This window comes from Aphis gossypii, chromosome X, assembly GCF_020184175.1.
Source record: "Aphis gossypii isolate Hap1 chromosome X, ASM2018417v2, whole genome shotgun sequence".
Taxonomy (NCBI): domain Eukaryota; kingdom Metazoa; phylum Arthropoda; class Insecta; order Hemiptera; family Aphididae; genus Aphis; species Aphis gossypii.
The window spans coordinates 16,712,505-16,726,795 of record NC_065533.1 but is presented as its reverse complement, the minus strand read 5'-3'; the positions used below and the strand labels follow the sequence as shown (position 1 = coordinate 16,726,795).

Genomic DNA, 14,291 nt, shown 5'->3' with positions numbered 1-14,291 from the left:
GTGGTTTTTCTTGAAGGCTTTTGAAAATTGCTGAAAACTTTTTTCTTTTGACCTCAAAAATTTACCAAGGATATTCAATTTGCTACCAATAACCACCTCTAAAGTTTCAAATTAAAGCATTATTTCGACAAGTCATCGTATAAAAAAAAAAACAACACATCATTGTAAAATTAATACATTAATCACTCCGTTCAAAATCTAAAATGAATTTATAATATATGTCATTTTTATTATAATTATTTTGCTGGCTTACAACAATTGTAAAATCAAATGTCGAAATTCTACAATACATTTTATTACTATATAAGAGTATTCTTCTTTATTATAAATACAGGCTAAAAATCATCTACCGGCGGGCTGTTAATGAAATACATTATATACTTAAGTTTTTAATAATACAATGCATTGGACTATGTTGTAAAAAATCATTAGAATAATATAATTCAAAAAAAAAAAATAAATAATAATAATAAAACAAAAATAAATCACGGTCTCTTATAAATCATGTGTAACAAATAAAACTGTAAATCTTGTTAATAACATCTGAGTCAAATAATTTGGATTGATATGAAAAAAAATTGATAAAAATATAAAATAATATATATAATAATGTAATTACAACATTAATAGTCCAACAGTATTACTACACTCGTAGTATTTCCAACGACTTATTATAACAAATAGCGATCCAATCTGGTTGAGTGGCACCCCATTGAATTTGATTGATTTCACCTTCTGCTGCTGTATATGCCAAGATTGGATCTTCTATAGCCCTAGGCATTTGTTGGATATCCCATATAAGGGCCTGGTGATCATCACCTGAAAATAAAACAGTGGTTAAAATTGTCATACACAAAATAAAGAAACATATAATATCATATTATACACACCAGCAGTGCATATATGGCAAGATGAATGTGGAGCCCATGCAATTCCATTAACACATGCCCTATGATTGTTTAATCTAGCAACAGGTGTACAAGGAACTCTGACATCCAATATAATGACCTTTAAACAAAATTTATAATGTATTAAATACACAAATAAATGTAAAAATTTATGAAAAATATAATTTACTTCGCATGCATCCATAGCAACTGTAGCGAGATAATTTGGATCTTGCTTGTTCCATGCAAGCCTGAGTAATGGAGAATGTTGAGGATCTTCATAAATTATTGTAGAATGTTCCAAATGCCGTAAATCAAACATTCTAACCGAACCATCAGCTCCTGTAAAAGAATAAATAAGGTTTTAGATAACAATAAATACATTTGAATAATGTGTTTTCATACCAACTGAAGCAAACATATCACGGCCACCTCCAGCACGACTAAAGGCTATATCATATACTTCTTTGTCATGGGCAATAAGTTGAGTCTTAACATGACCCGCAACAGAATTAATTCGCCCAACAATCTAAAAATATATTTTAAAAAAGTTACCCAACAAATGTTAAATAATTTTTACCAATTAAATATTGTTATAAAATTACCTGAGTTGTTTCAAGACCCCAAATTGTACATGTAGTATCTATACTTGATGTACCAATTAAGTTTGGATCAACTTCATTCCAGTCAAATGATGTTAATGGAGCACAAAAGTCTGAATTCTTGTTCTAGTAATATAATAAAAAAAGGAATATTTAAATATTACAATAAACAAAAAGACAGTTTAAGTACATTTTTGAAATTTTTATTTAATTTAGAACCTTTATGAAAATGTATTATTGATAACTTAAACATTAAGAACATGAAATGAAACAAATAATTTAAAGTTTGAATACCCACATTATTAAGAATGCATTCCAGTCTTGTTTCTGGTTCACCTGCTCTCCAAATTCGTAAATAATCACCACTTGTAGCTAATAAATCGGGAAATACTCCTTTCTATAATGTAAACAAAACATGATAAGAAACTTATTAATAATCATTAAAAAGTGAAAAACATCCATGGTATAATAAGCAACACATACACTATCGGGAATCCACATAATTTTTGTTGTTGGATACGGATGATCAAAAGTGCTTTTAGGACTGAATTCTGATACTTCTTCATCTAATGACACGATTTGTACTTTATTATTGTATTCCTCAACAAAGCTCCCAATTGCCAGGCTAAAAAAAAATTTAAATTAATATTAAACAAATTCATAGTAATTGATTAATGCCTGATTATTACCGAAATCTTTTGTCAGGTCGTACAGACCAGTTCATACTGTATAGTGGCCATGGTGCCTCGTGTTTGTAAATTTCTTTACGCTTAGGTGTAGAACCGTGAACTGCCATTTTGAGAATTATCAATTGTCCACGAAAAATGTATACAATAAACAAAGATACACACCTAATAACATAATGTTATTAAATTAAGGTAGAGAAATATCTTAACACCATAGAATGAGATATTTTTATAAAACCAAGTTAAAATTTTTATGAATTTAAAAATAAAATATTGTTAATAGGCAACACTTCATTATTGTCTGAGGACTTAAAAGCAATTACTACATTTGTTGCTTAAGGGCTGCTGTTCTATTAAGTATTACAAAAAGGTTAAGGTTAATGCTGGTACTTATACTATTTTGTACCTGCATAAAGAAAAAAATAATTCTAACAGTCAATATTTATACGTACAAAGATAGAACCAAAACACATTAACTCCAATATTTTAGTAAAAGTGTAATCCTTCCTTAGTTCATTCTGACAAGTGAACAACATATAAATGCTTAAATGATATCGGCTAAAATAATCAGAGAAATTGAGTGGATTCTCAACAGTCGTAAATACTTAAAACATAGACAAATTATGGCTGGATCCGAAAATAACGATAAAAATATGATTAGCAGCTCCAACACTAGATTACTTCACTAACAACTGGATATTTGAGAAATTGTTGATAGCATATTAACTAAATTGTAAAATATTTTTTTTATTTATCATATTTATATTTTATATACAGGTATATATATTATAATGCTTTTATAAAATTACCTAATAATAATAATAATAATATTCATAATGTTTATTGATTGTTCAATTGCCTAATTACTGATATATTACTGTAGACCAAAAACCTGAGCAAAAACCTGTTTTCTAACAGTGTCCACATAAGTTATACTACAATTGATTTTAGTCTTTTAATTATAAAAAAAAAAAAAGTAAATAGGTAGGTAACACTTATAAAACAATATAGAAAAGTTTGAACACAAATTGTCTTGAATGTTTTTTAAAATTAATAATTTAGGTAAGTAATTTTCATTTGTAGGTCAAATTGCAAGTAACACATTTTTTTTTTTTAAAAACAAAAATTATAGGATATCGGATATTATACATTATCATTCATAGTTTAATCGACACACTAGCCATGACACTGTGACGACAGAAAAAAATAACATAATCGACATAAAATAAACAGCAATGCGCTGTTACAGAAGTCATGTTATACCAACTACTCGCTATCATCCAATGTAATTTATAAATTAAAATCTACCTACTGTATCCGATTGTATTGAGAAAATGTCCTATCATTACATGATGTGATTACATGATTATCGTATGAACTCTTAAGCGCGGATATCTACAGAGAACCTACATCACAATATTATCATAGGAGACTTGGCCATTCGAGAGACTTAACCGAATACGAAAATACGGCGGACCGTCGGCCGTAGTTTACTTACAGCTGTAGTGCAATTCACTGACTCCACTTCAGACACAGTCGGTGCTCCTCAACGCCGGTCAGATGTCCGTCGTCCGCTGTCGTGCATGGCGCGCGTCCGTTATTGTTACTCACTCACCGTCGGCGACTCGGCACTTGCATGTCGTGCTCACGTCCAAGAACGAGCGAGGTTCGTAGTTTCGTACTATTTATCATCGGCCGCTCACCAGTAGTGTCCGTCGCGACGCGAGAGACGCCGCGTTTTACTGATAACCAAAGCGGACAACAGTCGTGTTTCGGTGGGTGGTCGGGCGGAGTAAGCGGTGCGGTGAAGACGGAAGTGGAGGTGGTGGTGGTGGTGGTGGCAGTGGCGGCGTCGGTGGCGGCGGCGTCGTCGAAATGTCGACCAAACGAAAAATTATTGTCGTACGCGTCGCGTAAATAGTCGACGACAGTGGTGAAAACGAATGGAAAAAAAAAAAAAAAAATTGACTGTAACTCGGACCGCCACCAGATGAGTAAATATTTTAACAACAACAACAATAGTTGTTGGTGATATAAATGATATTGGAAACGTAAACAAACGCCGCTACGATACGCTATGGTGGCGGTGACCGGTGGCGGATCGGTGCGCGGCTTTTGTCGAGTTTTTGGAGGCAAGAGACGTCTCGTTGGCGGTGAGCGGTGGAGGTGGCTGGCTCGCTATCGATTATCGACCGGACGAACGCGCGACCGCGTAATGCGGCGACTGCGCATTTCCGCACGCAATCGTTCCGTGCGCCGATCGGGAGAAACGTCTGGACCGAAATGCGGATTTTAATAGATCTCAACTATTCTGTACTAATAGGTACCTACTGCGATTTTACCTATGTTTCATTCGATGTTTTGGGGACATGGCGTTATACAGGCATACTGATATCGATATTCCCGGGGGAGGGGGGTTAGGTTAGTATTTTACTCAAAAATGAAAATGGACAAAATGTGGCTATTTAGCAGCTACGGACATAATCTCCTGCTCGTTTTTCAATCGGATTTTAGTAGCGCGGTCGTGATGACAAGACTATAATATAATATAATATAATATCTATTATCTACGAGTGTTTTATTGAATACAGTAATGTCAATACCTATATATTTTTAATAAGTACATGGCTGAAATGTGTACCTATTTAGATTCTGCAATAACAACACATATTATTGTTATTTTTTATAAAAATGGTTGATGAATATTGTTCAAAGACCAAAATAAATAGCACTATAGCAGATACAGTTGTTTCTATAAGGAATAATCTTTAGATATTTAATTATATAAGTACCTATATAATATTTTGAATGGCGGACTATGTCGCCTGGACTAATTTTCCGAGTATAAAATTATGAAGGGGACCAATCATCCACATACGACATTTTTTTGAGGGGACCGATTGTCTGTATACCGATTTGTCAGCCTAGGATATTTTCCAGTGGGTGGTGAAATTTCAGTTATTTTATAATAAATTATCGTAAGCCAAACTTTTTGAAAAATTTGTATTAAATTTTCAATTCTTAGCTACTTACGAGTATACAAACGTTTTTATAAACTATACCTACAAAATAATTTGTAAATATTCATGATTTTAACGAATTGTTGTCAATATTTGAACTTCAAACACGAATAAAAATAATAATTGTGCCTATGTATTCTTATAGCTTTTGAATCACTATAAGACTAACTTATGAGGATTTATGCATTAAATTTTCAAGTATTTTGACAAAAAAATTTTAACGATATTTATAAAAAAAAAAATAAATAAATAAAAACGAATATTTCAAATGCCTATAAATAGCATTAAAATAAGCGAAATATTTCGAAAATTAAATTATGTAAAGAAAATGTCAGTCTAAAGAATAAAATAACTGGTGAAATTTTCAAGTATCTACGACTTCAAGTCTCTCATTTTTTTTAAAAAACTGTTCAAAAATTCTTACTTTTGACCTCTATAATGCATCAAGGATATTCACTTTGCCATCGGAAACCACCACCGAAGTTTGAAATTGAAGTATTATTACGACAAATTAAAAATGCTGTACACACACAAAAACAAAATAAAAACACATCATTGCAAAATCAATACATTTATATCACTTCATTCAAAATCTAAAAAAAAAATATGTACTTTTTTAAATGTTGTATTATAATTATATAAAAAGAAATTACACAATTTTGGGCATTTCACCTGCTAGACTGTCTAGAGTATTTTACAATATAACCCAATAATATTCACTACTAATAAATACATTAAAATAAAAAATAACCAAATTTAATTTACTCATGTACCTAAAAGAATTTAGAGTTTATGACATCCTTGACTCCTGTCAAATATACCAAAAAAATTAGAAATATTTTTGTTGACTATCTTGATCCAAACTATTTTAATCAAATGGCCAACTGTTGATAAGACAAATATTACCTGTAACTTGTGGGATATTAAACATGTAAAAAGAGTTTAATGACTTTTCTCCGAATTATACACCTCAGAATAAAATTCTACATAAAATGTTGTCATTCATATGTCTATAAAATAATCAATTGTATTTACTAGGCACCTACTTTTTTCGTTTCTTTAGATATTGTTTATAGTTATGTAAAGTTCAGAACTAAAAAGTCCTGATAGCGTATAGAAGGTACCTCTAGCTATACGCTATTTAGCTATTAGGACTTTTTCTTTATAAATATTAACTTTATTTGTATAAATATTGTCCTGAAATGACAACTCTTTATCTAATAACAAGCTCGGGCTTACATCATTAGTATTAGTTTATTTATATATATTTATTCTGTAACATTGTATAATTATGTAAAATATTATCTATAACCATATATATATAATATATATTATATATACATTATTAATAATAATAAAAAATCTGTTTAAAATATGAGTTATTTTGTTTAAACTCTGATCCCTGGTATTCAAATAAATATAAAAAAAGTCAAAATCAAATATATATATATATATAAGTATTTGAAATAATCTATAATTGTTTACTAGTACAAAATTTGTAATTAATAAAAAAAATATCATGCAATTAAAAAAAAAAAATATTTAATTTTTATAATCCCAAACAAACTTCATGTGTGAGTTAATGAACATATATAGTATTATAAATAAGTTTAAAAAAAGAAACTAAAAACATCCTCCGAGTCTAAAGAAATCTATACACTGATATAACATTTATTAAAATCGATCGAGTAGTTTTTGAGATTATCTAAAAGAAAAAATGAAATACAAAAACATGAATGAATGGTAAGCTTAAATATAAAAATAAATCTAAAATCTAAAATTTTAAATATGTATAATTTTAAAATGATGAGTCATGTTTCAAAATAAAAAATATTGGAAAAGTATGATAAAATAACATTTAGAATAGTAGGTATATAATTAAATCATTTTTAATTTTAATAATAAAATGTAGGCAGATATAATTTAATAATAAATAATACCCATATAAGTGATTATAAAATAATAAAATAGTAATTTTTTTCTACGACCTGTAATATTTAATGGGAAAATATCTAGCACCAATAATTTTCACATTAGAGTATTAGACGAGTTTTACGGTAGTATTACTAATATAAATTAATTTTTTTGTTGAATAATGAGTAAATTTAGATATATTAATCTCTATTAGTATTACCTTAGTAACAAAATGTTAAAATAATGATATCTAAATTAAAATAAAAAGTCTCATTTTTTAAAATTATTGTTGTATGGTGGAAAATGTTTATAAATATGTTTAAGAAAAAGCCAGCTATAAGAAACTCTTCTGAATCGTCGCACACGAGTAACTTGAGTGATGGGGTATCGGGTGATCATCAAGTGATAGGAAAGCCTCGAGAAGCGGTCGTCCAGGACGATGCGTCACTATGGGATTGCAGAGATCGAATTTTGTTGAGTGTACGAAAGATAAAGACCAAAGATCAGGTCGAGAAAGAGATCGATAAAGATAAATCGAATACGCGACTTGAAGAAGCACCTATAATTGTCGAGGGTACGTAATATTCGTAAGTTTTCATTCACCTACCTACTTATACTATAATATATTGTCTATAATAGCTTATTATAGTCTTATGGACAAAATACTAATTTTACTATTTATACCTATACAAATATTGTGTTATAATTAATAATACACTATTTCATCCAAAGGTCAAATAAAATATAACAATTTCATTTATTATAAGTATTAATCAAAAAAAAAAAAATGTATGTATATATATATATATAATATATATATGTATTTTTTTTTGAATTGCAAGTTAAAAAATTTTAATTATGAATATTTATTCATAAGTTTAATTAATTTAAGATTTGAAGTGTTAATACTATCAAGTTTCGGCGTACTTTATTGATTTTTGAATACACAATTTTTATGCAGTACAAAACTTCGAAAATTACAATATTTTCAAGATAACATACCTACCTAATTAATAATTGTACTGTTACTCAAATTTTTGAATAGGTTTATCATATATTCTAAAAGCTAATATATACCGTCGGTTAAAAAAAAACACTTACAAGATTAAATTTCGTCTCCCGTAGATGTTAAATGTCAAAGTTGTGTACTGCTGACTAAAATTTATTAGAATACCTATCTGAATATATTGTAAGCTACCGCTACCACTTGACACTTACTAGCTAGACTGAAAGTAGTCCTAATCACTAATCAGTAGTATTTTATTACTTATGCATATTACATATTATATAATATATAGTCATTATACAGAATTTCAGTCTGACATCACATCAACTAACCTAAAGGTTAGTGTTTCGAGTCAGACAAGTGATCAGTTAATGGGCACGGTGGTTACGTTTAAATCGATGGCTGATAAGAGCCAACAGATGAGCAGCGAAAGCTGCGTAAAACGTGTTGAAAAAAATACGATACTTTTGGTATGTAAGATTTATTGACTACAGCGTAAAATTTTGACATATTTACAAGTAATATCTACATAATACCTAATAATAGTTAAAATACGGGCACGAAAACAATTATTTTAGATAGGTACCTACTTAATCCATTTTATTTTTATTTAAAACTAGACATTTTAATGTAAAATTAAAATTAAAATCTTATATCAATATTTATTGTAATGCTTTATGAATAACCATGATCAGCCTGTGATTGAACCAAATATTATTGAATCGGACGAAAGTTATACGTCAACGGAAGAATACAGCACAAATAGCTCTATAGTGCACAAGTCGTGTCAATTGCAAACGAGTACAAAATTTCCAAAACACTTGAATTGGATACTCTCACCAGTAAGCAAATTGGTATATTATGTAATACACGAGTGGTCTTTAAATGTCATAAAACAGTGGTGAGTAAGAATTCACTTTATTTCACAATCCATGTCAGATTGTATTGCACCTATACCTTTATGAGCGACTCACATAATATATTTATATATTTGTATTCTATTGTATATAAATATATATAGTATAAAAAACGGATGATTATTTAATCATTATTTATCTTTTGGTTTACTTAACACTATCTACCAGTGTATAGGTAGTATACTTTGTAGGAAGTGAAACTCATTTTATCGGAAGTATCTACACCCTTGGTCGGGATTACAACCGGTTGCTAATTGAGATTGTCTTTATAGATAAAAGTTAAAAGTCTTGTAAGGTGGAAATCAGTTTTGTAATGATGGTATTTTATGATAACTTGCCGCTTTGAAGCATGTTTGGTGTTCTTTGTGTAAGTCAAAAAGCGGAAAGTTGAATACCTGTGAATGAGTAGGTATCTAGTAATTATGTAGGTAACTAGTAACTACAGATATAAATGCAATTTGGGTGGAGAATCCATTATTGGCGTTTTGGATACGATATACAGTTAAAGTGGATTTTGGATTGAGTGCTATTCACTTCCGATGTAATTTGCTTTAAGCGCACGTGTAACTGTGTAAGTGTAACCATTATACTCGTATAAATCGTTTGCGGGTTTGCTTAATGATAGCTTAAATTTAAATAAGTAATTTACTTCACTAGTATTGAGTTTTGAAATAATTTTAATAATCATATCACTAGTGACTAGTGACTAGTATTCGATTTCTGTGTAAATGTGTGTTACATGATTAGGTAAACTAATATAATTAATTTTTTTTTACTATTTAAATATTAATCATTATATTATACTCGAACTAGTGTACGTAGGTACTACTTATATATTTAATGTTTGTTTTACTATTTAAAAATGATTATTTTATAATACCATTCAAATATTAAACAAAATATTCTTTTGTTCTATTACAAATGCGTTATAGAAATTTTAAGATTATAATACGTTTGGGTATTTTATCCCAGAATGTAACACATAATTGAATACAAAATAATTATACGTTTGAAAGCACTATTTTTCTGATATGTACCTTTATTATAATACACCTGAGCTATGTTTTTAAGTTTTAACAAATAGTTCTAGTCTGTATAAACAGGAAAGAAAATGTAATGTATTGGTTGTGAAATAGTGACTTAACTAACTTACTAGATACTTTAATAGAAATATTTTAACTGGCTCCGAAACATCTAAATAGGTTTTTGGGTTGTTACGAAGGATATATACCCATACCCAACTAAGCCAAATTGGTTTTCAGATTATTTTTAAATTTTTTAAAATTATATCAATATATATAAATAATATTGACAAAACATTTTGATTTTAAGTAGGTACAACAAAATGTTTTTAAAAATACAAAATATTAATAAAATAATATGTACCTATGTATAAATTATATATTTATTGCCAAGTTTCATAAAAATGTATTCATTTAATGGTTCACTAAAATTTAATGGACCAATGATTGGTCACTAAATCATGTTTACGAGATCCATGTAATCATGTTATATAGTGAATAATGAAATAAGTTTTAAAAATTAAATTGGTATATTAATTTTAATACATGATTGATTGACTATAGGCGATTAGCTTAAAATGTGATCTGAAATAGATTTAAAAATTAAATAAACTTACATACGAGGTCTAGCTATTAATAACAATTAGGTAATTAATAACTTTATTTTTATTTTTTGATATGAAATAAGAAATAGATAAGTAGGTAAGATATTTTTTTCGAGTTGTTCATACATTTGTATATACATTTTCATTAACTGACAAATAAAACAAGTTAAAACTAACCGAACGAATTAAAAATAAAATACCAAATACTAATTATATTATTATCGTTAAATTACTAGCTCCCCTTTTATTTTCATTCGTAGATGGTAGTTCCATATCTATATAGGTAGTTAGTTTGAAGAAATTTTAGATACGACTTACTATACACATACAGTCATACCGGTGACATTTTCTAATTACTTTTTCCCCATCATTTTCACATTAAGATCTACATAAGACATAACATATCATAATAAAAAAGCTAATAAACTATACGGACAGTCATATTGTAGTAACAGCACGTGCCACTGGTATCCGTGTGACGAGAACATAGTGCCTGTACACAAAATCGCGTTCGCCGTGATGGTGCTTACCAGTCTAGTACTCAAGACTCGACAGTGGTTAGAAAGATGCTTGCAATACACCAATCATCAAGTTGTCACACAAAGATCCGAAACCCAATTTAGGTGAAAATAATATGTTATATAATAATAATACATTTCTTACTTTTAACTTAAATATATAAGTATTGTTGTAATAATTATACATACATATACTTATATCAATATCTTGCTTGTATCATGTAATTGATTATATTGTATATTATGTATTGTTATCTATTATTTGGTATAAATTTATTTATTTTCTTTATTGAATATTAATAGTTTTAAATTAAGGAAATAGGTAAGTGCCTAACAATCTCTTTTAGTTAGTTTTTTTTTCATGTAGTTAATTTATTAATGTGGTATCTTTGTAAATGTTAGTTTATATTTGTTCACTTTGCTATACTAAAGTCTCGATCTCGATCTTAAATACTATCCATAATCTGTTCGATGATATGTTCGAGAAATGTCACTTGCAAGTACATACGTTTCCAGTCATTATAAACAAGTCTGTAGAGATAGTAGATACCCTCCGCATTGCATTTTGAAAAAATATTGTTAGTTGATGATAGGTACTTATGGTTTATTATTCAAATTAGTCGTGATTGTGTTAGATTAAAGGTATATGTAGGTAATTGTAGTTTTGTTGGTTAATTGGGGGTGAATGTCTAGGTAGGTATGTCTTAAATTTATATATTTACCAAGTATTTTTAAATATTATTTATCCTTGGTAAACAAAAAAACAAAGCAGATAACAATTTATTTTTAGTATTTTAAAGGAGTTTACAAAATTATTCACCCCTGAAAAATCAACATTCGTGAATACGCCACTTACGATTGAGAACCTATTACACTTGAATTGGATTTCAGACTGTGCGCCGCCGTTGTCGAGACGAAGTATCTGGTACGCGAGCTGACATTTTTAGGGATTGACGTGAACCATACCACCGGTACTGCGGATCAGGTCGAAATACTCATTGACGTCTATGACGTGTGTTTCAGTCGTTTTAAAAAAATTTTGAAGTTCGTGCGTCAAATTGCCGTAGAGCGAAGAAAATGAAAGTAGAAGTGATGACAATGATGACTGCGGTGGGCTTTCGTTGACAGATCAAAATTGAGATATTCAAAAAAAAATATTGCAAGATGATAAAGAAAAAATTAGTTTAAAAACGTTTTAATTATTTTTACTATAGTACCTATAATAATAAAACGAACAACACAGAATATTTTAAATGTACTTAAATTTTTACTAATTGATTGTTGCAATCAATTAGTACCTACCTAATCTTATTGTATTTACAGTTTGTTTTTAATATAAATGTAGAAGTTTATAAACATTTGATTAATTTAAAAAAAGTATAGATCTTACTGAGAAAATTAAAAATAAAATTATCAGGTGATAAGAAGAGTCTTAAAAAATACAAATAAATTTATGGATAATAATAATTATAATAATACATTGTTAAGTAAGTAGGTATTTTTTCATCATGTAAAATAATATATGAACAAAATTAGGTACAAACGATTATTTAGCAACTTATATTAAATATTCAGTTCTTTCAATTACTGTGGTGAAAACAGTAGTAAGGCTTTATTTAAAATTAAAATTTTCATTAATAACATTGTAACACGAATCTACTTTCAAATGCTGCATTTCTGCATTATATCTATGTTTAATAGTTAATATTTGAAAATTATTCGACGGTAATCAAATTTAAAATTCTAGAAGTAGAAGAAATGTTTAGATTTCTCTGTAACTTTTAAGTAATTTTTATTATAATCCATAGTTATAAAATAGGTATACCTATTACACCTATTATTGATTTGAATTTTATATATCAAAGAATAGGTGTAGGTATATTAACAAATACCTATATAGTTTATTTTTTCCTATCACTCAATAATTGAGTTAGTTATTTACGTACGAGTCGTACGACCTTTTTTTCCGAGAGAAGATCATAGGAGACCCCCAGGCCCCAATTATCAATCCTAGTAGGTTTTTTTTCTATAATAATAGTAATAGTAGTATTTAGTAGTACCTATTACCATTTACCAATACACTAATATGTATATATAATATACACTGTATTATTATTATAGCAGTATTGGCGTATAGCCTAATGATTGCAGATTTTAAATAGGTAAACCAAAATATCGGTAATATCTATAACAAACACCAAATTCCTAATAATTATTCATTTTACAATCGAATTAAGTCAGATTTTCGTGGAAGACTTTATTCAATTATATACTATTCGGCTCAATCAATGAACAAACATGATGCGTCTATTCCCATGGTAAATATACAATACACGTAAACTCGCAAATTGGCCTCAATTTCTGGTGGCGCAGAGCAAAAATTTTTTTTCTTACCATCCAATACTAATTTCGTTAGAAAATCCTCAGCCAATAAACATTATATGTTAATTTTTTTTATGTTAAAGTAATAAATAAATATTGAATTATTTTAGTAATATAAATTGTATTGTTAAATGACATTATATAATATATTATATAAAAAAAAAATATATAAATAATTTTTTATTTTTAATCCAGTCGACGTTCGTTTATATATTGTATCAAAATCATTAATTATTAATAGATAATTTATATTATAGTTGGAAAAATGTTTACTGAATAGTACCGTTGAAATAGGATTTAAGATATAGATACAAAACTGAAAACGACACTAGTTCGAAAATTATATTTTTACAATGTACTTGTTATAATACTTTATTGTAAAAGGTTTGTATAACTTTGAAAATAGAAATTTTAGGTAGGTATACACATTTTTATGATTTTCTCGTGGTGCAAAACTGCAGTCTGCAATATTGCTATATTTGCACTACCCAATTTACGCCAATACGTAAACTTATACGTCATATACAGGACGTTGCGAGAGCTGCATTTATGATTTTCCGGGGAACTTTTACAACATACATATTTCCTTAAAACCCCTATGAGGATAATTGAAAACGATTAAAAACCGAAAATCAGTCAAACGAACAGCATTATATTCGATTCGTTTTCATTTTTCACTTAGTAATGATGATAATAACACGACGACCTTATCACCCCGACTCGTTTGCCGCG

At 28.5% G+C, this 14,291-nt stretch overlaps 2 protein-coding genes across 9 annotated transcripts; one reads left to right on the top strand and one right to left on the bottom strand.

Moving 5' to 3' along the window:
• Window positions 1-161: 161 nt before the first annotated feature.
• LOC114131982 (DDB1- and CUL4-associated factor 7) lies at window positions 162-4,259 on the bottom strand. Its single transcript, XM_027997343.2, has 9 exons — window positions 3,674-4,259; window positions 2,179-2,340; window positions 1,973-2,114; window positions 1,788-1,886; window positions 1,493-1,615; window positions 1,293-1,416; window positions 1,078-1,229; window positions 891-1,008; window positions 162-819 (listed from the first exon to the last, which is right to left on the bottom strand). Exons 2-9 carry the CDS (start codon window positions 2,283-2,285, stop codon window positions 644-646), a joined length of 1,041 nt encoding a protein of 346 aa, XP_027853144.1. The 5' UTR covers window positions 2,286-2,340; window positions 3,674-4,259; the 3' UTR covers window positions 162-643.
• Window positions 4,260-7,332: 3,073 nt separating this feature from the next.
• Window positions 7,333-12,422, top strand: LOC114131983 (uncharacterized). Of its 8 annotated transcripts, none has more exons than XM_027997348.2 (6): window positions 7,334-7,683; window positions 8,419-8,585; window positions 8,811-8,957; window positions 11,098-11,282; window positions 12,069-12,102; window positions 12,201-12,422. In XM_027997348.2, the coding sequence occupies exons 1-6, from the start codon at window positions 7,413-7,415 to the stop codon at window positions 12,207-12,209; spliced, it is 813 nt and encodes a 270-aa protein (XP_027853149.1). In that variant the 5' UTR covers window positions 7,334-7,412; the 3' UTR covers window positions 12,210-12,422. The 8 variants fall into 8 exon arrangements, 7 of the variants coding, with proteins under 7 accessions (XP_050063711.1, XP_027853149.1, XP_027853148.1 ...); XR_007606247.1 differs by having other exon boundaries at window positions 7,335-7,683; window positions 11,978-12,102; window positions 12,201-12,265; XM_027997346.2 differs by having other exon boundaries at window positions 7,335-7,683; window positions 11,968-12,102.
• Window positions 12,423-14,291: the final 1,869 nt, after the last annotated feature.

Coding starts and splice junctions, on each gene's coding strand:
- LOC114131982 (XM_027997343.2), bottom strand. CDS start 2,285: ATGGCAGTTCACGGTTCTACACCTAAGCGTAAAGAAATTTACAAACAC. Junction 1,616..1,787: donor TGGAATGCATTCTTAATAAT/GTGGGTATTCAA, acceptor TTATATTACTAG/AACAAGAATTCAGACTTTTG. Junction 1,009..1,077: donor TTGCTATGGATGCATGCGAA/GTAAATTATATT, acceptor TTTTGTTTAAAG/GTCATTATATTGGATGTCAG.
- LOC114131983 (XM_027997346.2), top strand. CDS start 7,413: ATGTTTATAAATATGTTTAAGAAAAAGCCAGCTATAAGAAACTCTTCT. Junction 8,586..8,810: donor AAAAAAATACGATACTTTTG/GTATGTAAGATT, acceptor AACCATGATCAG/CCTGTGATTGAACCAAATAT. Junction 12,103..12,200: donor TTGTCGAGACGAAGTATCTG/GTACGCGAGCTG, acceptor CGTGTGTTTCAG/TCGTTTTAAAAAAATTTTGA.